Here is a 26,686-nt window from a genome sequence, read left to right as displayed (position 1 = left end):
GGTAGGTTTATATGGTTTGTTATCGTTGGTTTTAGGTTAAAAGATATAGATATCGGGGCGCTGCCAATTTGGCCCCTGAGGGCTGTGGCAGCCATTTTCCAATATGTTGCAGAAAACTGATTTTATGACTCTTGATGTTAGAAACAAGAACAAAGTTAGAAAAGATAAAATAATCCATTATCCCAAAATTAGGCAGGCACTGTAGTTTTTTTCTTTGATTAGCCCTAAGTGATGGTAAATAAGCCTATATACTTGAACATACACAAATTTGTTTGTATTTCTTTTGGCTTTTTTTTTTATTTTATTCTTATTTTTTTTACTACTTCATTTTAAATCATCATTCCCTGTTTAGCTATGTTATTATACGTTATTTGTCTTTAAAATATATTATTAAAAAAAAAATAAATATCCAATTTCACCTATATTTTTTAGTAGATTGGAGTGACAAACCTGAGCTTTAAGTGAATTTAGAAGTTTGCAAATGTGAGTTGAGGTAAGTTTCCTAAGAGTGTCTCCCAAATTTACTAGATTGTAATTGTTCTCAGAACTTGGATTTTAGTTTTCGGGGTAGATGAGCATTTTATCCAAATGCATCAATGCTTGTGGTTACGTCTATTTGACCCCATAAGGGCCTAATTTATTCCTAATGCATCCCTGTTATAGGAGCAGTGTTTTTTAGTGTTTTACAGGCAAAACAAATACCATCAAGAGATGACATATTTGCAAGATGTTTCTGGTGGGCCCCCACATGACAAATATAACCTCTAACTAGTGTTTTCCATCATGATCCCTCTTGAATTATTAATAGCCTTAAAATAAAATAGGCTTATACTTCTTAAATGGAAGGAGAAGTATCTTCCAACCTTTAGGATGTGGTTTAAAGATCTCATACATCATTTGGTACTGGAGAAGATTCGCTATACTACAAGAGGGTGTGCTCAGAAATGTTATGCTATATGGAGACCTTTTTTAATCTACATAGAAAAAATGGATTCCACTAACATATAGTTTTAAACTGCTGACCTCATATTACATATAATTCACCATATATAGTTTTTATTATTATTATTATTTTAATTTACTTATCTTTTTGTGGTCCTTTCCTTTTCCCCCTTTTTTTTGGTATATGTTTCGTTTAAGTTTCTATCAAATTTAATTAATTTATATGTATAAATGTAATTGTTTATGAAATTAATTCTGCTTATTTAATGGTGGGTATAATTTGTTTATACAATTATTTCTGGGATTTATTGGATTTTGTGCAGAATACCAATAAAAACACTTTGAACCAAAATAAAACAGGAATATCATGCTAAGCTGCAGGATGGAGATCATTTCAGTTTTAAATTTGTCAACTTCTGCTGCTGCTGAAATGTTAGCATCCATCGATATAATCTGTCATCCGCTCCTCTTGCCTGCCTGTCAGAGTTGAGCCAAACTCAATCGATTCCCGAGTAACCGATCAAGAAGTTAATTTTTGACCAGGTTTCTGTTGTTGTCTTATCGCTTACAGTCGCTGGTAATCGAAGCGGGATGGATACCGACTTGACTTTCTCCTCTCGTCGGTCTCCTGTGGTGTGTTTACATGGCTGTGTGGCGTCCAGCCAGCAGCTAGCAACCGGTGTAGGACTGGGTGAGTTTATAGCAACAGTTGCCATGGATATTGCCATGGTTATCTAGATTCTAGATTCTAGAATACTGGGTACCAGAGTTAATGCACAACAAGTAGTAGAGCTGCAGCACCAGAAACATCACAAAGAGTCTTAAAGTAGACTAAACATTACAGCTACTACTTGGTGAAGAAGATATTCTTTAAGAACACATACTGTATGTGCTTATGTGCATTTCAAGGACAATACTGTAGCAATGTTCTTGATTAATAATTAATTGTTTTGTCTGTAAATCATTCTCCCAAATCATTCAATTTGCTGATTTTTGTCTAACAAACTGCATACAAAACACAAATATATTCAGTTCACCTTCACCATCATATAAAGAGAAATTAAAGCAGCAAATCCTCATATTTCAGAGGCTGGAACTGAGGAAAGTTTTGTAAATGTTTCCTTGAGACAATGATTGTCTTATTGTTTCACCTCTATTCATCTATCTATGTGGTGTTTATGATTGTTGAATACATTCAAGGCTACCAATGGTTCACTAGTATGAAAATCAATGTGTACTTGCTTATTATTATATTGGTGAAGAAGATGTTCTTTCAGAAGAACCCATACTGTATGTGATACAGTGGCTTATATGCATTTCAAGGACCATAATACCAATGTTCTTGATTTATCATTAATTATTTTGTCTGTAAAACATTCTCCCTGAGCTCAAGGTAACATTTTCAATTTGCTGATTTTTGTCTAACAAACTGCATACAAAACACAAATATATTCAGTTCACCATCACCATCATATTAAGAGAAATTAAAGCAGCAAATCCTCATATTTCAGAGGCTGGAGCTGAGGAAAGTTTTGTAAATGTTTCCTTGAGACAATGATTGTCTTATTGTTTCACCTCTATTCATCTATCTATGTAGTGTTTATGATTGTTGAATACATTCAAGGCTACCAATGGTTCACTAGTATGAAAATCAATGTGTACTTGCTTATTATAATATTGGTGAAGAAGATGTTCTTTCAGAAGAACCCATACTGTATGTGATACAGTGGCTTATATGCATTTCAAGGACCATAATACCAATGTTCTTGATTAATCATTAATTATTTTGTCTGTAAAACATTCTCCCTGAGCTCAAGGTGACATTTTCAATTTGCTGATTTTTGTCTAACAAACTGCATACAAAACACAAATATATTCAGTTCACCTTCACCATCATATTAAGAGAAATTAAAGCAGCAAATTCTCATATTTGAGAGGCTGGAGCTGAGGAAAGTTTTGTAAATTTTTGCTTGAGACATTATTGTTTCACCTCTATTCATCTATCTATGTGGTGTTTACGTAGTGGCTACCAATGGTTCACTGGTATGAAAATCAATGTGTACTTTTTAGACGGATATCCATTATCAGTATCGGTATGGGTGCATCTCTACTTATAGTCAATGTAAGGGAATTCAGTTGAAAGTGTAGATTGTTTTAAAGAGGCTCAATGGCATTAGCAGGCAATACATTTCACATTCATATTTATATTTAGACCCGTACATCCTCAGATGCACAGATGTACAGACTTAAATGGCTGGTTCTGTCTATGCAGATAGTTTTTGTTTAATTTGTCCAGCTGCCTGAGATTTGAGATAGCAATGGAGATGAAGGGAATTTAATTTGTGCACCTCCCAAAGTAAACATGAATCATGGGACATTTGGAGTAAAACCAAAACTGTTTACACAGATAAATACTACTAGAGGAAAGCGAGAAGATGAGTTTTGTTTGTGATATGCTGTAGAAAATGAATGTACATATGAGGTACCCAAAGTGGTAGTAAATTCCCCTAAACATACTCTGGTAAAGACCTTTAGGGTATAGGGTTACATCAATCACATATGGATTTGTGTTTGTATCCAGACATCCTGAAGCGTGGCGGTAATGCAGCAGATGCTGCAGTTGCCATAGCAGCAGCGCTGGCGGTAACAGAGCCGCAGAGCACCGGTCCTGGTGGAGACGCCTTCTGCTTGTTCTACAACGGAAACACTGGAGAGATCCGAGGAATTAACGGCAGGTGGAGACTCTTCTTTTGCTGCTGTTGTTGTTTTCATAATTCAGAATGGTTAGCTGAGCCTCTCTCTGTGTCCTCAGTGGTCGTTCGGCCAGAGCTCAGACCCTGGACTTCCTGGAAGGACGTGGTTACACTGCGGAGGCCCCTCCTTCCCCTTTTGATGCCTTGAATGTCACAGTACCAGGGGCCCCGGCATGCTGGTGTGATACCGTACAGCTGTTTGGCAGTCACAAGGTTTGACTGTGTGTGTGTGTTTCTATATCCATCTGTGAAGAACTGTGTGTGCTGGGTTTTATGCAAAACCCCGGTAGCCAAAAGCCCATCTAACATAATCATTTACATGACATAAACCAAAATGTAAACACTGCAAAAGACCATATTGACCAACACTCACAAACACACTTGGAAATAGGACTCTTGACTCTTATGTGTGTTCTAAACAGTGGTGCTGAAGGTGAATCAAGGAGATATAAACATGGATTTTAGGAGTTACAGCCATCTATGGTAGGGTTTCTACAGGTCAATGAAAATGTGGGCAAGCTTTTGAAATAGGTCAACCTTTCTATGAGTTTCAGTAGGAGACATTTCGGTGTCAGATGCAAATATGGTAAATTAGAGTGCTGTTGGTCACAGTTATGTGCAGCATGCTAGGCCAAGCTATATTTATGGTCAAATTTTGCAGTCTTGTTAAAAATGTAAAGATTCCTAATAAATTAATCTAAATTGGAAAGAAATATTTCTGGACAGGACTTACAGAATTTACATTGTCTCACAGGCTGGAATTGGTACCTGTGCCTGTAGTTTGAGAGCTCCTGTTTTATAATGGATGGAGAGGGGTTACATGGTCTTAAGTTGTATGTGTCTTTGCACTGTATGTCCATCCAAACTTCCCTTTTCTGTAGTGCTTTTCTTGTACTTCCCATCCACACTTTCCTAGTTGAATGAACGCTTTAAGGTCACATATCATGCTCATTTTCAGGTTCATACTTATGAATGTATGTTGTGATTCTACTACAGTATGTTTACATGCTGTCATGTTAAGAACAAAACTTTATTTTCCTCATACTGTCCAGGGATGTGCATTCCAAGCAAAAATACTACTCGATAATCACTGGGAAGTAGTTGATTATTTTACAATAATCGCCGCACACCCCCAACAAACCCTGAGGTATCCTCTCATTCGCACAGGTTGATAATGATTATTATTTTTTTCTGTCTGGAAAACCCTCGGAGGAAATTACAAACTCCACATATTTCTTCTCAAAACAATGACTCACACTTCCTGCTCAGTGAGGTTTCCTGTGAGTAAGAAGCGCGTGTTTCCTCTCCCTGTTTCCCTAGCTGTCCTTGCAAGAGGTGCTAAGCGGGGCGGCGGACCTCGCAGAGGTGGGGTTTCCTGTTGCCGAGGTAACAGCTCACCACTGGGCAAAATGCGTGGCTGCTCTGAGAGATGATGGGAAGGAGCTGGGTGGAGACCTGCTGATTGATGGTCGTGCCCCCAGAAGTGGACAAGTATTCAGAAACTCTAACCTGGCCCAGACCCTGAAGGTAAATCCTTGAAACTAAAACACATGTTCATAGGTCATAGGCCATTTCTTCTGAACTTGTGTTATTTAGAACAGAAGGAAACAGAACAATGTGGAACCCCAGAGAAACCGCTGTTCAGGTTCCTCATCCTCCCAGGGGTTGTTTTCTTTTACTAAACTTGACTTCTATATGGGAAGACCTTGGATGAACCCAGGGGCATCGTGGGTAATTAACTCTGAACCCATTAGCGTGTTGGACTGAATATGGAAGGAAAACAAGGAAGATGGAGGGAGGGAGGAATACAGGGGTGGGCAAAATAGGAAGGGGATGGGAAATAGCAGGCCATCAACAGAGTTCTTTCATAGTTCATGCATAGTTGAATGCACTTGAAAAATAGTTTCCAGCAGATCTTGGTTGCAATTTTTTCAAATGTTGACAAAAAAAAGTAGAAAACAATGCCTCTGTTTGTACCTTGCACTGTTAGCCACTTATACCTACAGTATGACAAACAAACAAACAGAAGTGGTGTAGGCTTCAGGAGTAGTTTGAAAAGTTTCTACCCATGTTTTGTCACATTTTTCCCACCATATAAAAACTTCTATCCACTGTAAACATGAATATAAAACTGACCATAGCCAACTTTTAAACACTAGACTGTAGGGGCTTAGTTTTTTTAACCATGCTAACGCCATGGCCCAAGGGATTGCAACATTGATCTTTCTATCTATATTGGATGGATTGCCATAAAGTTGTGAAAAAAAAATATTGCAAAGGTCCAATGACGTCATTTGTGATGTAATGCTACATCTCTCCTCCTAAACCATTTTAAGTGGGTGGCACATTTTTTCCAAGTCTTCTACTTTCCTGTACCTTATATGAACATGCGACTGTGACTGCTTGTGTGTGTGTGTGTTTGGACAATGTAACGTTCATAAAACCACACTCATTCTTTAGTTTCCTGTCAGTGAGACTTCACTAGCTGATCCCACCCTTTGTGTGTGTGTGTGTGTGTGTGTGTGTGTCTGCTTGTGTGTCACCATTAAAGCATGCACTGATCAATGCTCTACTTTATTACTACATCAAACACTCAGTCTTTAGTCATTCAATAATGCAGGAACACTGCCAAGTACGCCCATGATAACCCCCCCCCCACACAAACACACACACGTTCCTGAGACAGTAGAAACAATAGCAGTGACCTCAGCCTCATTGACGGATGGTTTCCATGGCATCATAACGGTCATTCCTCAGCGATGACGGTGTGTTACTTTCCTGTAATGAAAAATCACACATTCACACAAACCATCCTGTTCATTTGCTAACATTGATTGGGCTTGTAGATACTGTATACACAGTAGTGGATATGTCACCTGCATATGTTTCAAACTCTAGACTTGTGTTGCATTATACTTTAATGTTTGTGTTTTGTACTGTGGTTTTAAAACATGTAGATGGACAGGCGGAGTAGGTTGATTGATTGAACAGTTGATTGATTGATGGACTGATGTATCGACAGGAGCTGGGTGAGCGTGGCAAACCGGCTTTCTACCAGGGCAGAGTGGCCCAAGCCATCGTCGACATCATCAACCAGAATGGAGGAATCATGACCCTGGATGATCTCAGCAGCCATGACAGTGAGGTCATCACCCCCATAAGTACAGAATACAAGGTGAGGTCAGCGACCTTATTGTGCCTGTATTTTGATAACACGATCACGGCAGAGTGATTGACTCCATTGTGTGTGTTCAGGGTGTGCGTCTGTGGGAGCCTCCTCCTAACAGTCAGGGATTGGCTGCCCTGCTGCTGCTCAACATCCTGGAGAACTTCCCTCTCAAAGGTATTCACCGGCATGCTGACACACCACCAGAAATGCATTAGGCATATACATATAGATATTAGTCATATTAGTCACTCATTATTACTCATGTTAGTCTTTGTTTTATTTGACCTGGGATTAGATATTCTCCTCTTAAATCACTTCCCCCACATCATTACTGTACAATGGTGGTGAATGGAATTCTGTTTTTGCTGCTCAAAACATTGAAAAATGACACTCTGCAGCAGTTGTTCCCAGAAACAATGTCCTGGTTTCTGTGCATAATCCATAAAATTTACTTTAGATTTCATAGGGACTATTTCTTTAGTAGAAAGTGATTCCTGTGAAAACTGTTCAGTCCTTTGCTACACATTACTGTACATTTGAACTAGGGCTGTCACAATATTATATTTTTACTACGCGATTATCGTGGCTAAAAGAATTCACGATAACAATATTATTGCAATATCTAGACAAACTTTGAAGAAAATTATAATGATATCAGTAAAATGCATCTTTAACTTTGTTTATTGTGCATTTTGTCTCTTTTTTAAAACAATATGAGTTTAGGGAGGTGGAGAGAGAGTCTGTTATCATAACTGTATATATAAAATGATTTAAGTGGCACTGGATTATTTACACAATATTATCACATGTGTATCATTAACATGATATCAGTATTTCATTTTTGAGTATCAAGGTTATCGTCAATAACGGTATATCGCGACACCCCTAATATGAACACACTGATTGAAAATGTTGCGCAGTCATAATCAATACAGCAATTAGAGCTTAGCATCAAGAATAAAACCATTCTACTGTATGAAGTAGATCTCCTAGTAGCCCTGTGATCGACCTGGCGACCCATAGAAATAGAATATTTATTTAATATATTATATTTCTAGTGGCGACCTGTCCAGGGTGTACCCTGCCTCTCAGTCAATGTCAGCTGGGAAAAGCTCCAGCCCCTGTGACCCTTTACAGGATAGTAGGTATAGACAAAGGATGGCTAGATGATTCTTATAGCTTGGCACTTGAACTGTTGAAGGGATAACTCCCTCAACGTCAAATATCTTCAGCGACAGCAAGTCAAAAAAAAAAAAAAATGATGACTTGTTGATTTTGGAAATTACATTAGATTATGTCCACTATGTATTTGTCTGAAGTTGCTGTCAACCTTTCCTATACTCCTTCAAGTGGACAAAACCAAAAAATGAAAAATGAAATGTTTGTGAATCATAGAATTTTATTTGCACTAATCTTTATGTGTGTGTGTGCGTGCGTGCATGTGTGTGTGTGTGTGTGTATGTGTGTACGTGTAGCTGCAGGTCATAACAGCTCTGACTATATCCATGTACTGGTGGAGGCTGTGCGCTTGGCACTAACAGACGCTCAGTGTTACCTGGGCGACCCAGACCATGTGACCGTCCCTCTTGAAACCTTACTGGACAAGAGCTACAGCCGCCAGCGAGCGCAGCGCATCAGCACAGACAGGTGTGTGTTTCTGTGTGTGTAAATTTGTGTCTGTGTCTGTTGGTACCAGTGTGTACCTGTCGTGCTCTGTTGACTTTAGATAGGACTGTAGACTTTTACTCCCCCCCGACCTTAACGTTAATCCCTTCATGCCTCGGCCCCTCCTGCACTGCTCCGTCTGCTGTGTGTGTGTGTGTGTGTGTGTCTGTGTCTGTATGTCTGTGTGTCTGTGTCTGTATGTTTTGGCAACAACATGTATTTACTGGTGAGTACTGTAGACTTTGAACTGTTGGCCTTTAGCAGTTCTAAGATAAATAGACAAACAGACTATAAAAATATTTTTATACTTTTCATAATGCTCTCTTAACATGCAAATACACATGCACACACAAACATTATTGAAATACCTGGGGGTGCATGTAGACGGTGCACTGTCCTGGACCTACCATGTGGACTTCATCTGCAATAAGGTACAACAGAGGGTTTACTATCTAAGGAGACTCAGGTTATTTGGAGCCAGTAAGAATGTCCGATTGCTACCGGATCAAGTGTTGCCAACTCTTTTCCAATGAAAGTAACTTCACTTACTCCAAAAGTCGCTAAAACATCGCCAGATGAGGTCATACACTATTTCGCATATTGGTGCCGTCATCACGCATCATTTGCATAGAGATTAGTGGTTGTTGTTGGCCTCACGGCACAAGAGGAGAGGGAGAGACCCCGTGCTGTGTTGCAGAAGAGCCGTGGACTGTGACTGTGATGAATAGATTGAATTACAATATAATATATATGTCTCACTTTTTCCCTGATGGTCTGAATAAGTCGCCAAATTTGTTGCTTATCACTTTTTAGAAATAAAGTCGATGAGGGGTTTCTGAAAAGTTGCTTAATCTGGTGTCAAAGTCGACGAGTTGGCAACACTGAATCCGTACATCCTGCCCGATCGGTGCTGCGCATGTGCAACTCTCAAACTGGGACACATTTGTTTACATCAAAACTGTGAAATGGTCTATAGTGTGTCTCACACATATATATGCTTATATATTATGTGATGTACATATAATAAGTCACCATATATACTCATATCATATACCTCATCAGACTATCCCCCCATCTTATATTATTTTGTACAAAATCCTGCTGTTGTTGCTGTTGTTTTATACAAACACTGTACATACACCAATCCTACATCTTCCATTCATTTAGTATCAACCCAACTCAACCTTTATGATTCAGCCAACTTTAAATTAAATGTGAATAAAGACCTAATGTCTCGCATTAATACAAACAGTAAGAATCAGGTGAAAGCAGGAAATTACACATCACGTCTACATGCTCTGCAATAACCTGGTTACTGTAAAACCTGTGTGTTTACATGCGGCTGGCAATTAGATTTCTCAGCCAACACCCTATGATATTTTGGGATGGCAAGGCTGGCATATGGTTTATTAGTGATATATGACTCTACAGGCTGAAGAGTCTTTTTGTTCTGATAGGAACATCAGGACCGACACACTGTGGGAGGACGGGTAGTGAGAAAGCACACAGTTATAAAGATTATCTAAGTGATAGCCGGTACTTCCAATGTACAAGGTGGGGCCTTGTGATTCTACTTAGGACATTTGTTTACCTGTTAAATATATTTGTTAAAAAGTATTATATTTATTTTGCTTTTGAAAATAAATCCACATTACCACTTTTGTATCATTATTTATCTTTCAGTGCATTTTAAAGCTTTTTTTTTTTGCTGCACAAACATGCTTAGCAAAGGAAAACACTTTTCTGCCGAGAGTTGGATGGCAGGATTGATATCACCCTCATGCGTGTATGCTAAAATATGTAACTGGTGCCAGCAGATGAAAACAGCAACAACAATAAACGGTTTATGTGTGTTTTCTTATTGTTGTGTGTGTTTTCTGTAGGGCCATGGAAGAAGTGGAGCCTGGTTTGACAACAGGAAGCGACACGGTCTATTTCTGTGTGATTGACAGTCAGGGCAACGCCTGTTCATTTATCAACAGCGTCTATAAGGGCTTTGGAAGTGGGCTGGTCCCTAAGGATTGTGGATTCTCACTACAGGTCAGTGTCTAGTCACTGCAGAGTAGGTGGCAACATCAGTGGATTGGATGAATAAAAAAGTAGAATTTCCAGATTGCTTTCAAGAAACACGCTAAAACATGAAATCAAAGGAGGAGAGGAGAGGAGATTGAAAAGGTTGATTTCTGGTGTTTATCATTACAGTGCTTTCATGAAATCCCCTTTTCCTGCTTACAGAATCGTGGTGCCTGCTTTTCTCTGCGTCGTAACCACAATAACTGTGTTTCTGGGGGTAAGCGGCCATATCACACCATCATACCTGCACTTCTCACTAACTCTGCAACCAAGTCACAAAAACCACGACTCCTCGCTGCACTGGGGGTGATGGGGGCTTTTATGCAATCGCAAGGACACGTCCAGGTACGCTGTAATGCATTTTTTTTGTCACAAAGAAGTATTACTACAATTACTTGAACATACCTCGCTTTAATTATGGTTAAATCTTCGGGGTTTAATGTGTTGATGAGTTAATGGCTGATGTTGCTCTTGTGTTTAGGTGTTGTTGAACATGTTGGAGTTTGGGATGAATCCTCAACAAGCTCTGGACTCACCAAGAGTCTATGTGGAGTATGACCAGAAAAGTACGCCCCGCCCCCCCAACACACACACACACACACACACATACACACACAGATTCTTTATAGTTACATACAGAGCAGTATTTGAGAGCAGTGTGTTAGTATAAAAATGATTTATATTCACTAACAACAGCTTTATCTAATTATGAGTTCAGCTCTCTGGCTCTTTATGCTGGGATCCAATAGCAAAGTTCATGTTTTATCAGCCATTAAAGATGCAGGTAGTAGCGTGGCGGTTTTCCCCTTCTCTTAGATGACATCATAAACTGTAACCTAATTTGTATACGAGATGAGAATTATGGCACTTTTTTAATCAAAATCATATTCTTTTTTTTTTCAACACTGTTTTTATTGTGAAGAATTATTATTATATACATTTGTAATAAACAATCTGTCATATAATACAAATTTAATAAAAAGAAAAAATTAATAATTAAATAAAATAAATTTAAAATTTAAAATATTTTAAAAATAAATCAATACAATTTTTTTCTTTTTTTAAATGGATGCCTATTACCCTTGTCAGCAAAACAATTGGTGTATCTGCAGTGGGGCTGTACAAATTCTATTTCTATAATCAAGTGTGACTAAAGAGTAAGTGGGAAACTCGTAATGATATGAATGGTATTCATATTTGTTAATGTTTCTGGTCTAAAGTAATTCATAAAAGGAGACCATATTTTCTAGAACTTACCCCAGTAAGTAGGGACTGCTGCTTGCTTCCAGTTAAGTAATATTAATCTGCATCAAAACGATATTCTGATTAAACATTGTGTGTGTCTAGCTGGTCAGTGGTTGGTTAATCTGGAGGAGGGGGTCGGCCAGGAGGTAGCTGAGGAGCTGAGAAGACGAGGCCACAACGTCAGCTGGCCAATCACAGGTACCTTTTTTTATTTACAAAATTACTGTTGGCAGTGGCTGCGTGGTGTTTTTTACATGATAAGTATGCCACGGTTCGAGAAAGTAGATCATTCTGTCATTCATTCTTTCATTCATTCATAAAACACAAATGGGAAACTAACAAAAACAGGGGAAAAAAAGACCTTCGCAAGCAGCAAGATCACACTGAAACTGTCATTTTTGAGAGTTTGCACTCAGGCACCTATGAGTCAAGTTTGTCTCATTAGTGACGTATTTTATGATAAATAGGTGCTACATGTAGCCTACTCAAAAGTTAATATGTTACATTAATTGTTATATTGATGTAACAGCCAGCTGGCTGAAACAACTGCTAGTCTCAAATCAGTGGAAGCGCATATAGGTCCCATAAACCCTGTTGCTTCCTGTTGCAAACAGGATCTTTTTATCTGTTCCTCTTCCCTATGCGGGCATCATTCTGGCTGAGTTAGCTGTTGCTCTCTGGCTTTTCTGAAGAGTGTGAATATGTTCTGTGTGATACTGCCATACAGCCTTTCAGTCCCCCCTACCGTCTGCTATGAACGTTTTACCTGCGTTCATTCTGGACAACCTTCAACATAGAGCAATCTCCATTTGTGTACAGCCCAGTAGCACACAGAAGCTGTTACCTACCAATCCTCTTGGCCATTTTTTTTAATCAATGCTGCAAAAATGTTTAGATTCTGTGGCACCTTTAATGGAATTAATTGAATGCTGATTCTTTAAATTAATTATTGTTAATAATGTTTCAAGGTGTCAGTAATAAAAAAAACACAAGTAGGATACAGTGAAATTGACCTGTTCTGTTCTGTTCTCTCATAATGTATTTTTTACTACCTTTTGTTTTCAAACTAACCAGTGAAGCCATTGTGATGCTCTTTATACACATTTCTGGCCAGTGTGTGGACTACAGATTTAAGGTCTCACATTGAATTTAAGTTATGACACTCGTTTTAACATCATTTATTTATTAACAAACAAATCAAATTAAAGGAACCAAACTCAAACTAAAAAAAAAACCTGTATACTGTGTATCTTCCTTCCCTTATTAAAAAAAGGAAGTGTATTCAAGTGTGCTATTAGTATACTCCTTTTAAACTTAAAATAAGAGAGTATGCTTTCAGTTTACTTTTAATGTTCTCATAAGAGATATACTTAACACAATTATACGTAGTATCCTTAGCTTATAGACAAGTATACAGAAAAGTCAAAGTATACTTGGCTTATACTGAAAAGTATACAGAAAAGTATAAGTATATTTGGCTAATTACTATAAGTTCACTTAAAAAAAACGTACAAGTATATTTGCAGTAAAAACTATCAAACTAGTAGTTACTTTGAGTAGTACTTCAAAGTGTACTTTCATAAACTAAAAAGTGGGCTACAAGTATATACTGTAACTAGTAAACTAACAGTATACCTATAAGTTCACTTGTAGTATAGTTCATATTATAGTTGCAGTACAAAACACAACTTGGATGTATACTAGGTGTGTACTCAAAGTTTACTACTCTTACATTTAAAGTATATTTAAGGTATACTTTTATAAATTAAAAAGTGGATCAATTTAGTCCCAAGAAGTATTGAAGTAGCACACTTAGTATACATTACATAAAGTATACTTAGGAATATACTTGAACTATACTTAAGTTTACTTCGTATACTTCTTTTTTGTATGGGTTACAGCCAAACTGCCATGCGAATGAGACGTGGGATATTTTAGTTTACAGTGCATAACAGTGACAGATAGATAAATTGTGGGACAGTTTAATGGGCTCAATGCATTTTTTCCATTTATCTTTTCACTCAAACACACAGGTCACCAGAGGTCTGTGTTTGGGTGGGGACAGATCATCACAGTGGGGGATTGGTGGAACCCGTCTGTCAATCAAGCTGATCATCCATCCAGGGTGCTGTGGGCGGGATCAGACCCCAGAGCGGATGGATGTGCTCAGGGATACTAGACATACGGTGACCTCCTCTCCTCTTCCCTGGAGATGCAATATTCAGATAATGTGATCACAAAGCTTTCTCAAGGAAAATTCCTACATTTGAAATGTAGAACAGAAGTACTATGAATATGAATTCACAGTAAACGCTAACCTTTTTCCTTTGGCTTCTTTAATTAGCCGACTGATTTTATATTACCCCATAATAACTCGTCAACAACTCAGGTTTATAACAGTCACAGCACTGCATCACAGCATATTTCATAAAGTGTCTTTTTTCATTATATGTCCCTCTACATCCTCTTGAGTTCAAGCTACATTTAGAAGCTAGTGCACTAGTTAGTTAGCTCTTAAATATAGAGCAACAAATCAGAAAACAAATATTTGTGTGCCATGACATGACATACCAAAGATGCCCTTCCTCAGCCCTGTGTTTTGGTTGAGATAATTATCCGTTTCAATGTCTTTAATTAGTTGCTGCTGGTCAAGAAATGACAACAATATCATTACATCTTATATAAGTCTCCTTCCTCAATAAATGATAGTTGCACGTTTTCTCATTTTACAAAACAAATGGAGTTAAGATAATGTAATAATGTGAATGAAGTCAATCAGTGTTACATCTCTATTCAGATTTGTTTTGCATCATTTTGCTACACTTTAAAGTGAAGTATATTTACTGATTTAACATTTCAATTTCATTCCAAATAATCTGTGAAATATGCTGGATCTGTTCGTGATTTTGCACATTTTTTACAAATGACAATTAAATCAAACTTATTTTCAAGTAGTTCTCAAGATTGTTTTTCTGTCCATGGGCTCATAATCGTCTACAGATTCCTCTGGACCTGATGAGAGAGAGATGATTTGTGCTCAAATATCTTAATTTCATAAAGAAATATACAATATTTTAATAGGAGTAGTTAATACTGTTAGGAATTATAATTCAGTCAAAGTTTTTCTGGATTCAGCACCTCGACAAGATAGATTTTTTTTTAATGTGGTGTTTTGTTTTACAAATTGTGGTTTTACTTTGTCAACAACAAAGCCTGATAGAGTGGTGCAGGAATGAGTCCTAAAACCTGGAAATGAGTTAGCATTTTAGCACTTCTGGTTCCCTCTTCTGGAAGTCAATGGGTTTTTAGTTAGATGCCTGAAATAAGGTATGTAGTTAACACAAGATGAAGAGATTTTAATGTTTTGTTCTACGACATAAAATACATTAATAAATTCTCTACTTGTAAATTTTGAAGCCTTTATGTGTCTTAAAAAAAGCGGTTGCTAACAAGTGTGACTACTAAACGTCTTCACGCTGACTTGTCCACCATTACAGCCTTGTTGTGTATACTTCATGAGACCGTGGTGTAGTTCTTTTATAGCCAAAATCTTTAGCTTTCTACTTCTGGTGATTGCATTAACACTCCAAAAATCATAAAAGTGGTGTTCATTTGTGAAGATTATCTTGTTGAACAAAATACGGGTCAGTATCATAAACGTTTGTTTGCCACAGAGTTTATTTTCTGCAATAATCCAAAATCCAATGTAAAAATCCTATTGGCTTTTTGACGAGGGAACCAGGGCGAAGCTAACTTCCTGGTTGGCCTACAAAAATACGTCATTCCTGCAGCACTCTATGGAAATGTTGCTCAGTCGTATGATCAGTTGGCCTGTCCAACGCTTTGGTCCGGAGCAAGATGTCTCAAAACGGACTTGTAGGTGTGGATATTCAGGGCTTCCAAAAACAATCCTAATACTTTTTTGTTGCACTACTTTAATGTAAAATTGTAAACTTCGCACAAAACATATGAACAACTAGTGGTCGGATTTTATTACAGTTTGCTTTGTATATTCACAGTCCCCACAGGTAAATACTTATGTTATTTGCTTACTCTCTGACCTTTTCTTGAGCACCACCATCAAAATTCTAATGGGCACACACACGACATTAAATTTACTGAGCACACTCATTTAGCCCAGAGGACAAACCGTTTCTATTTTGGACGCTCCGTGAGCTTTGGTCCGGCACCTCCAAACCAAAATGTGCACAAAAGATATATTTTTATTATGCAGATTACCATGACATTAGCTGAGTCTATTCCAACTCCCCAAGTGTTTTTGATGATCTTTTCCACTGTCACAACTCTCAGGACATAATGATCATGATCTGACACATGGTACACGATGCATCTATTGCATTGCATGTTTTCAAGCAGGCTGGATGAAGTGGGTGTTGTGTATTGTGTAAGAGCTTTATCTTTTTGTGAATTTTTAGCCGTCAGGAAACGCCCTGCTGCCCCTCAACATACCACATAGACGGGATAAATACAGAGACAGACAGACAGGATAAATTATATTACAGTATGCAGTGGCTTGAGTTGGTAAACAACCATTTGTGCACTGGAGCAGACGGCACAAACTTGATTCCACTTCAACCCAAATCTCTTGATGCAGAAACATGATGGTGGACTTTGTTTCATCGCTGATCTCCTTACAGCTCCAAACCCCACCTGGTACAAACCGTTTACTCCCATAAAGAGCCGTGTGTTTCAGCACCCAAACAAAATCTGTCTTAATTAACACTGGTTGAAATAGCTTGTTAGAGCAGGTTGTTAGTGGCCTATTCCAGATTACAGCGCAGTTTATCTGGATGTAGTGCATTCCAGCTGGATTATAAAGCAGCTCACAACATACTGGGCCCCTAAAACACACATATACACACAGTCTCTGTGGCTTTCCGACAGAGCAGTATTAGGAGTCATGTTGTGCCCTGTTGCCCCACATAAACCTGCTGAGTTGTTGTATCATTCTGACCTAGAAAGAGGTTGTTTTGACTAAGGGCACTATGATAAATTTGGGAACTTCAATGAGACATTTGTATTGGATTGGTACCTGTAAAACTGATCAACAAAGTTACTGTCTGGTGAAAAAATGTACTTTTGCCAATTTTTAAAGGAATAAAGTGTAACATTTAGAGGGATCTATTGGCAGGAATGGAATATGATATGATCATCATACGATATGATATTAAGAAAATAAGAGTTTTCGTTTCTTTACCTTAGAATGAGCCGTTGAAATCTACATACGGAGTGGTTCTTCTTCACAGAGAGTGGACAAACCAAACACTGACTCTAGATAGCACCATTCATATTTTCACATTTTTGCGTCCGCCGCCGTAGTTCTCCTACACGCTTGGCACACTTGTGAAGTTTAAATTGGTTGCAATCTGCAACCTCACCGCTAGATGTCGCCAAAAAACTCACTTTTAAAGAGGAGGCGCTCAAACAGAGGGTGAAAAGAGGTGCTGCAGCACAAAAATAACGTGTTTTTCGAACATTAAAGCATGTAAACATGTTTTAGTAGAAACCCAAAATACAAGTATGCACCTGAAAATTAGCATAATAGGTCCTTTTTAATGTTTTAATCTTCTATAGTGCATTCAAATTATATGTAGAAATGTGTTGGAAAAAATCTTAAATCTTTGGGGCGTATTTCCTTTAATCTAGATTTACAAAATATGTTTGTCTGAGAAGTTAACAGTTTGGAAAATGCTGTTTTCACTTAATTAAGATTTATCACCATCTAATTAATGTCAGCAATGTTCTGGCAAGTGTTCAAGTGTTGATTTCACCTAGACAAAATGCTCAATAATCGATAATGTAAGCCCTTGTACAGATATAGTATTTACACATAATAGGGTACATAGACCGTACAAATGTGTACATGGGATTAGGAAAAACCCACTGTTGTAGTGATTTAGTCATTCTGAGGGTAATTCATTCTTTCGAGTGCTTTGTGAGGCCTGGCTGACTAAGAGGCTGTGGGAAACACACACACAAACACACTTGAGGGATTTTTCATATTTCTGTCTGAGCTCTGTGCAGTTATCGGTCAGCCCCCTTCCTGAGAGTGTGTTTCGTTGTGCAAGTTGTGATTGCAGAACTCCCTCAGTAAGGAAGGAGAATCTGTTCAACACACACATACTCTCGTCACTTGTTTTTGTTTCCTTGCTCCCCAGCTGCTCCGACCCTTCCCTCCCCTCTTTTTCTCTTTCTCTTTCTCTTGCTCTCCTCGGCCCATTCCAGTCCTCTCCTCTCCTCCCTGCGGTTGTGAGTGTGTTTTAGGGTGAGCGATGTGTTGTTCGGTGGGCTTCGCCAGGTCTCTGGGTCTGGCCCTGCTGCCTCTGGCCCTCTGCTGTATCGTGGCCAACCTGCTGCTGCTGTTCCCCATGGGAGAGATCACCTACATCCAGCAGGACCGCCTGGCCAGCTACATCTGGTACTTTGGGGGACTAGGAGGAGGAGGAGCACTGGTGAGTTCAAAAAAACGAATTAGATGATGAACATTTGTTATATTTCTAGGGTTATATTGTAGGTTTTGGTAAGGTCGAAGAATTCTGATCCCAGCTTTGGTCACATCATCAGATTTCTGGAGGTCAACTTTAGTGACATATTTAGCAGTGACATATTTTGAAGAAAGGACAACCACATGCTAAGGTCTCATTATTTTACTTGGACCAAACAAAGTTTAGTGTGGTTATTCTCTCTTCAAAAGCTCAACTTTAGTATCATGGGATAACTTTCCTTTAACTTTAGTCCAAAGTTACTTTTATAGTTTTGCTTTACATAAAGTTTAAAATGTGTTTACAAGCGTTAAAAACAGTTGAATGTTGAATTTTTTACTTTTTATATGAAGTTTTTTTATGCCGATAATCAAAACAAATCTAAAAAAATATATTTTTTTCTTTTTATGAAACAAGATTTTAGACCAAACCCTGATTCATCATTCATAATTTGAAACATAATAGCTCTTTTTTCGACGTGGTGCACGTCCTTCCAACCATTTTCTGCCGCTTAAATAGGATCGGATTACGGTTACTGTTTTGGCCATATATTTCTACAGAGTATGAAAACTCATAAAAATACGAGCTGTTACTGAAAGCTGTGAAACTTCAGAGGATAAAGAGTCACATGGCCGTTTAATCCAACTATAACTTCTGCATGTGTTTCATCATGTCATACAGTATATAATTTGTCTTATTCTATATAAAGTATAAAACCTTTGACATTGATTATGACAAAAATCATCAGTCATTACAACTAAAATTAGTAGAAACGTTTGCTATCTGGTCAATCTTTCCAAATAAAATAATCGGATTGGATTATTTTGCCCAAAAAATGTGGATGTAGGTTTAACTACAGTTAATCTTTGTGCTACATGCTGCTGATTTGATGGGTTTATGCTCCAACTGAGCAGAAATGAGCTGCTCCTTTAGTTTGGTTTTAAGGAGGAACAGAGGAGAGATTGTATTTTCCCAAACAAGATTAACCTTGTTGACCAGCAGAGCGCTTGGATTGCATACACAAAGCTTCACTCTGTAAAATATCTAGATTTTTTTTTGTAGTTTCTTAGTAGAAGAAGAGGGATGATTTAACCGCAAATGTTTTAGTGCATACATAACTGTGAAAACAAGTAAAAGGCAAACAGGTCTTGAACATTTTGGTGCTGCAGTATCTCATTGTTAGAAAACTTTTTGTAGAAGTGATGAATCAGCACAGAAACTGGAGACAAAGCATTTCAAAACCAGAAGAGGAAGCAGAACAATGATCAATGAATTATTAAGTCCAGTCAAATTATGACAGAGAGAACGTTCTGATCCTTAAAATGTTCCTTTCACATGCTGTAAATGACACTTCCTGTAGATGTTTCACAATAAAAGTCAGGGGATCATGCCCCTTGAACTGCTGGAAGGTTCTTAATGTGAACTATGCAGGAAGTTTGTATTAACATCAAACAGCAGCAAATGGGAATGGACCACAAAACAGGATGACATACATACATTTAGAAATAAAGACTTCTAGTAAGAGCCTATCTGAAATAATGGCCTGGATCTTGTTTCAGTTTACTCGCTATTTTAGGAAAACACAGTAGTTAATCTGTGTTTGGGTTGCTTGTATAGCCTACACGTTCTTGTTGCATCTGTTATTAGAGGAAAAAACCTTTCTGCAAGCACAGGGAGTTACCTGCTGTTAATTCTGGAGATTTTCATTTATGTTTTTGCTTTATCTGAGATTACTTTTTCCATGCTGTCCTTATTTTTTCCTCTTTAGGCTTTTTCCTTTCTTTGTGGAAATGACAGAACACTAAAGAGTCAAAGAGCAAACTGAACCCCTCTGAGAGAAATCTATCTTTAGCTCCCTCCCTTCCTCTCCCTCCCTCTTCCTCCCTCATTTTTCCTTCTTTCCCTCTCTTCCTTTCTTGCTGTGCACTTCCCTCTGTATTGTAAGTGTTGCTCTCTGCCTCTGCTCGAGGATAGTGCTTTAGGGGGGCATCCTGGATGTGTATGATCTGTGTGTGTGTGTGTGTGTGTTTGCGTACGTTCGTGTGTGTGTAAAACCTTGGGAACTTCCCTCCCTCTGTTAGGATTTGATTTAAAGTCCTTGACCGCTGGGAGAGAGACAACAGCACAGGAAAGAGGAGGAGAGGGAAAAGGGAGGGAGGGATAGTGGAAGAGTAGCTTGAAACAAACAGATGTAGGATTTCCATTATTTCCTCTTTCCCTCAACTTGGTAAAGGTGTCTCCTGACTTTTTATGTAGCACCATCAACAGGTCAAAAGTTTCACTTATGCAACACTTTAGTTCAGGATACCTTTAAATCTCATTTCTATGGTAATGTTAATGTTAGCATGCAAACAGTCTAAGGCTGTGTCCAAAACAAGTCCCTGTTTACTGTGCAGTGCAGCATATTTAGGACTACTTTCCGCCATGTTATTTGACATGCTACATACTATGTTAGTAAAGCACGGCTAGGCCTAACAAAGTAGCCTACTACTCAGACTGCTGAAAGGTGAACCACATCTGACCAGGTAAAATTGAACCTGGTGGAGTCTAAAATGGATCCCAAACATCTTCCTTCTAGTGTGTAATGAGCCTCATGTTGCAAACAATAAACAATACTGCTTTTAGCAAGGATGGGGAATGACAGGTGGGACAAGAAGTGCGTCTAGGCTAAGGGTAGAAGGTGTTGTATGCGTACGTATGTGCTGTACGAATACATTTCACTTGAACTTGACTTGTTGGGCTATAGGAATATGGTTGGTGGTATTGATATAAAATGCTCCCAGTAACTGCCAGCAAAGAAAAGCAGGATCAATACTCTTTCTTTGTAGTAAAATCATTACGTAGCTTTAGCATCTATATTTACTATACTATACTATACTACGTGTATCATTTCCTTCAAAATGGAAAAACAAAATGCTGCTCTTCAGAACTTTCCCTGTGTTTACAGATGCTGATTCCAGCTGTGGCCTTCATCACTCTGGGGAAATGTAGTTGCTGCTGGAATGAGGGCCTGATGGTAAGGGACTCACCAAACTATCAATAACACTCAAAACCTACAGGAAGTACGCTATGCGAAGCCTGTATGGCCTAATGACACAGATGCTAAGTTAATGCTAAGGTAGAGAAGCCCCATACTGTGTTTATGCTGGATTAGTACAAGCCTGACATGTATCATCGGGTAATAAATAACTCCTTTTATTTAAGAAAATCCTTATTTCCCAAACAGCCTGCTCTCTAAATACATAACCAAAGACTTATTATTATGTTCATGTATTTCTGTTTGCTACATGCAGATCATTATTTATGAACTGTTATCCCTTTTCTTGGTCTTTCACCCCTTGTAACTCTTCATAATGTTCCCATTTTACTGCCATGTTGCTGTTTCTTTCTCACCACTTGGAGAATAATACTGTACAGTTGTCATTAAGCCAGCCAACACTGTGTCCTTATGAGGTGGAATGCTAATGCTAATCCAGCTATGATAATTCAACAAGGGTCCCATTGTTAGTCAAAACTCAACAAAGTAAGCTTGGCTCACACCATTCAAACCACATGCGCAGCTGCAGTTGTGTGTGCGTGTGTGTGTATAGCAGCTGCCTCTATATCTGATCTATGATTCGGATGAATGAAACAGTTTACATTTATACAGACAGGCAGTCACGCATTCATTCACAAAGGCATCCAAGCATGTGCACGTTCTTCTTTATAAATCTTTTTGTGTGTCTGCATTGCATTTCTGCAGATGTGCGGGTCAGTGTTGGCAGCTGTGGTCGGCATGGTGGGGTCTGGCTACTGTTTCGTCATGTCAGGATTCGCCTTGATGCAGGGCCCACAGTGCTTCACCTCGTTTGGATGGTCGTACCCCTTTGCAGACCAGGGGGGCAGGTAGGAAGATACTGTGCTGTGTGTGTGTGTGTGATGGTATGGGGGGGAGGCGAGTCCTCTGATTGCAAAAAGAAGTCTGATTGTATAGAAGTCTATGAGAAAATGACCCTACTTCTCACTTCATTTATTGCCTCAGTAAATATTGTAAACATGAGTTTATGGTCTCAATCGCTAGTTTCAAGTCTAGTCTAGGCTACATGCAGTTTCAATACAGCATGATGTACATTCAGTAAATTATGGTCCCATTTAGAGTCAAATAGACAATAAAACAGGGGATGCTTTAGGTCGTGGCTACCTTGTGATTGACAGGTTGCTACCACGGCGTTGTCCAGTCTGGGAGTTGTTAGAGTTTTCATTGTAGAACTTTAACCCTTTCACAGTGTGTTTTCAGTTCATTAAAGTTAATTTTAACCTTTTTGGTCGCCTGAAAATTTCTTCTTCAGCATTCGGTTGCACTTCTAAAAAAATCAAGATGCCGATGGCCAAAATGCCGAACTCGAGACTTTAAAACGACAGTCCACAAACCAATGGGTGATGTCACGGTGACTACGTCCACTTATAGTCTATGACTTCACCACTTTAATGCTATGTTATCATTTATGTTGTATGTATTTATGTTTACCATTTTGTCAGTGATGAAACCACGGGTAAAATTAACTACAAACAAACTTTAAAAATGGTCAGTTTTCCTTTTTGCCTGTGGTAAGTGGCCAAGGTATAAACGTGATAATACAGAACAAGGTGCCCTAATATAGATAACAATGGACTTTGCCTCCACCTTGTTTGTTATTTTTTGTATATCAGGACACCTTATCATGTGTGTCATGTCACTTAATATGTTATTAAGTCATCAGTGTGTACTTAGAAACAACTCTCCCTCTAGTATTTCAGCATTTTAAGAATGCAATGCAACACTCAGAATGAGGTGCAGCCAATCCACACATGTTGGTAGAAATGCAGCTGCTGTCTGTGATTGATTCTCTTCTCTCTCTCTCTCTCTCTGTGTCCCAGGTATCTCTTACAACCAGAGACTTGGTCACGGTGTCTTCAACCGGTTCACATCGTAGAGTGGAACGTGACTCTGCTGTGTGTGTTACTGGGCCTTGCTGTGCTGGAGTTCATCATCTGTCTCTTGCAGCTGGGAAACGGCCTAGTCAACGCCGTCTGCCGGCCCTGTTGCTACAAGCAGGAGTATAGCCTTAATGCTTAGATCAACACACACACATGTACAGTATGTAGACTCACCTGCTGAGACACAAGTGCATATGCACACACACGTAAACAAATCACACACTCATCATGTATGCATGCATACAGGACATTAATGGACACATGCATACGCGGAAGTCTGCACACACAGCCTCATTGCCCAGCACCATGTGTATGTGTGCACTTTGACACACCTACAGTACACACGCAGTTTCATGGACGCCTGACAGCCACGTTAGTGTAATCACTAGATTTTCAAGCTTTTAATTTGCCCTGTCAAAGTGGCAAAAATCACTATGCAATCATTGATGATGATTAGTCTTTCTGGTGCAACAAGTCTCAACATTTCAAAGGCAACAACAGGTTATTAGTACATAATAATGTAGATGTCTGTGTGTCCTGAATTCTTCATAGAAACATACAAAAAGGATGCATTTGACTTTATACCCGGTGAAAGGAGGCTGAGCAGATATGCACAAATAATAAAGACAAAGTACAGCTTCCTTGATAATAATAATATGGGATAGTAGGTTTCAAAAGCAGTGTGTGAAACCTTCATGTACCAAACTATATTCTTAATGTCAAGGTTGCTGGTACAAATGATACTACAATTCAAATCAATGTCCTTAAAGTAGGCTGCTTAAGATGACAGCCATGTATTGTTTGATAATGTTGGAAATTACATAAACTCTTGTATCATTGTTGACGGTGTCCTTGAAAGAAGAGAGGCACATTTACATTATTTAGTCCATCAGCGTCTTGGCTGACATGATTATCTTGATGCACCAGGAAGTGTCCTTTCTGTCCACTTTGACTCTTGTGGTTCCAACATTTATATACACTCTGTTGGATCACGTGAGGATTACCAGCAGATTTTTGTGTGTGTTTGTACATTTGTTTTCATTTTCAGAGCATTTTGTTGTAAATTGTTTTCTTTACATCTTTCGGACACTAGATCAGTGTTAAAGGACATTTTATATATATTTTAGTGCCATATTTTTATAATGTATGTTTGTTTGTGCTGCCTTGAATAAAAAAATGACTATTTCCATTTTAAGTAGCCTGTCCAGTGAGTCAATAACTTTGGTATTTTTCAACCTGGACCCTATTTTCCCATGTTTTTGTGTCAAACTGACTAACAGGGAGAAACAATTCAACAAGCTGCAATGTAATCATATCGGTGCAATCTGGCATCATCAATTCACGTCCACTAAACATGCTGGTTTTTGCCTCTGACGGGCTCTGGTTGTTATTGTAATTGTCTGACAACATTATGGAAGGAGTCTCGCTCAGTGTTGCCAGATCAGATTAACAGTTTCCAGCCCAATCACAATTTAAAACCCGCCAAATTCAATAACAACCAGCACAAATCATAATCTTGCCTGTTAGAAAGTGTTTCATGTCTGCCATAACCCTAATGAGCTCAGAGAGGAGCCACACGCTCACCTGTGCTGTTTAGCACAGTGAGCTCAATCTACCCACTTTCAGTGCTACTATAACAAGGAGGGGAGGAGGAAGAACATTATTGTCTGCCCTGTCTACATCCAGTGTGTTTAAAGTGAGTTATTCTTTAAAAGGTTTATCACTTTGATAATGCCATGTCTTTATCTGCTCACTTTATGAAAAAGAAAATTCCCATATTTAACTGGAGTATTGTTTGTATTTAAATACTATCTGGCTCTCAACCAAATACAGCTGCTATAAAAAGCCTGAGGGCGCTGTGATGCCCACACAGGAAGAATGCTGTGGGACCTGTTGCTGCCTGATATTCAGGTTTCACGACACTTCTCCTTCAGTGAGACTTTGATACAATTTCAAACAGACTGGATCAAGTGAAAGGAAAGAACACATTTTATTTCTCTGTAGGGTCCTTGACCTTTCCATAGTGTTGTCAGACACTAGGCTCTTTTCACAGCATGTCATGACGTCATATGGTGCTTTCAAATGGGGTAGTGTTGACCGTGTTTACGAGAATATATGAATGCCCGTCTCTTGTGGTATTCACGACCTTGTAAGTGGAAAGTTTCTGAAAGCTCAGAGTTCACAACTTGTGACCTGTTTGTTGACGTTGTCAGAAATGGCGGAGGCCATGGAAGTTAATTTTTTGGTACATAGGCCTACTAAGTGAATATATTGTAATTTTAGTCGTATATTGTTTTTCTTCGTAATTCTATATGTCTGAGGAAAATGTTGATATTCCCAAAGACCTCATCTTTTTCCTCTGTCATTATGCCTTTACATTTACTGCATTATGTTACCCACTTGCTAGTTTGCCAAATTGTTAGCCTCTGTTGCTTCTAGACGCCGACAGTAACGTTAATATTGCCATTGCTTAGCAGCGGTGTTCTCACGACTTAACCACTTGAACATGTTGTAAACGCATCCTCACGAGTTTCATTTTAATGCACCAATATTGCAGGGTAAACACAGGTGTAATTGATTAAATCAATTACGGTCCCGTCCTGTTTAGTGTCACAGCCATTTCAGTGAGCCAGCAAATCTAAATTGATTACAATTGCTGCCAAAGTGGTTTTGCCCCCTGAATGCGCATGTACCCAGTAATGTTTGTATACAAGAAACCCGTGTATACCAGGTCCCTTGCCCACCTAAATGGAACATGGCCATAATTAAAGTTATTAATTACACTTGTGTTTATCCTGCAATGACCTGTGAAAATGGCAGCTGTGAAAATGGCCTCTTGTAATAACAATCTGAGCCTGTCAGTGGCAAAAACAAGCACTTTTAGTGAATGTAAAGCTAAGTTGATGCCTCTTACAGAGGAGGAGGATCTTTGACACAAATGCAGTATTAGCTTATGTGTGATAGGTGTGTGTGTGTGCATGTGTGGTAATCAATTCCCGGACTAAAGTTTCTGTCCTGGAGTTTCCAGGGTTGCCTGTTATTGATCGACGTCAGGATCCAAACTGAGTAAATGGGACCTTTGACCCTGGGAGCCAAACCCATTACCATTTAAGTCCTTTTCTGTCCATGGCACATTCTAAATAAAATTGCTTTACAAACCTTAAAACAATGATGAACCACTTTTGAAAGCAGAGTCATGTAGCCTTAATTGACTTCAGAGGGAGATGGAGCTATTCAAATGAGTATTAAAGTAATTAAACTACTTAGCTTGGACTGATTTAGTGGTTTAGGACTGTAATTTTAAGTACAGTATGAAGGAATTCAGATTTTTCAGAGTCTTTTTGTAGTTATCTGTGGTACAGATTTGGCTTTCTATATTC

General features: G+C 38.6%; 2 protein-coding genes across 5 annotated transcripts; both read left to right on the top strand.

Annotated features, from left to right (window-relative positions):
* Window positions 1-1,324: 1,324 nt before the first annotated feature.
* On the top strand, window positions 1,325-14,798 carry LOC119487805 (glutathione hydrolase-like YwrD proenzyme). 4 transcript variants are annotated; one of them, XM_037768825.1, is made up of 12 exons: window positions 1,325-1,633; window positions 3,524-3,677; window positions 3,755-3,908; window positions 5,016-5,222; window positions 6,718-6,870; window positions 6,951-7,038; window positions 8,340-8,511; window positions 10,413-10,569; window positions 10,765-10,947; window positions 11,084-11,168; window positions 11,950-12,045; window positions 13,881-14,798. In XM_037768825.1, the coding sequence occupies exons 1-12, from the start codon at window positions 1,534-1,536 to the stop codon at window positions 14,024-14,026; spliced, it is 1,695 nt and encodes a 564-aa protein (XP_037624753.1). In that variant the 5' UTR covers window positions 1,325-1,533; the 3' UTR covers window positions 14,027-14,798. The 4 variants fall into 4 exon arrangements, 3 of the variants coding, with proteins under 3 accessions (XP_037624753.1, XP_037624750.1, XP_037624751.1); XR_005206796.1 differs by lacking the exon at window positions 1,325-1,633 and adding an exon at window positions 1,750-2,232 and having other exon boundaries at window positions 10,765-10,819; window positions 13,881-13,926; XM_037768822.1 differs by lacking the exon at window positions 1,325-1,633 and adding an exon at window positions 1,750-2,232.
* Window positions 14,799-17,918: 3,120 nt separating this feature from the next.
* Window positions 17,919-24,501, top strand: tm4sf18 (transmembrane 4 L six family member 18). Its single transcript, XM_037770350.1, has 4 exons — window positions 17,919-18,320; window positions 21,298-21,366; window positions 22,093-22,235; window positions 23,247-24,501. The coding sequence occupies exons 1-4, from the start codon at window positions 18,141-18,143 to the stop codon at window positions 23,443-23,445; spliced, it is 591 nt and encodes a 196-aa protein (XP_037626278.1). The 5' UTR covers window positions 17,919-18,140; the 3' UTR covers window positions 23,446-24,501.
* The last annotated feature ends 2,185 nt before the right edge of the window (window positions 24,502-26,686 follow it).

The sequence above is a fragment of the Sebastes umbrosus genome, chromosome 5 (assembly GCF_015220745.1).
Source record: "Sebastes umbrosus isolate fSebUmb1 chromosome 5, fSebUmb1.pri, whole genome shotgun sequence".
In the NCBI taxonomy this organism is placed as follows: Eukaryota; Metazoa; Chordata; class Actinopteri; order Perciformes; family Sebastidae; genus Sebastes; species Sebastes umbrosus.
The sequence above is the reverse complement of the archived record's forward strand: the minus strand, read 5'-3'. Positions and strand labels throughout refer to the sequence as shown.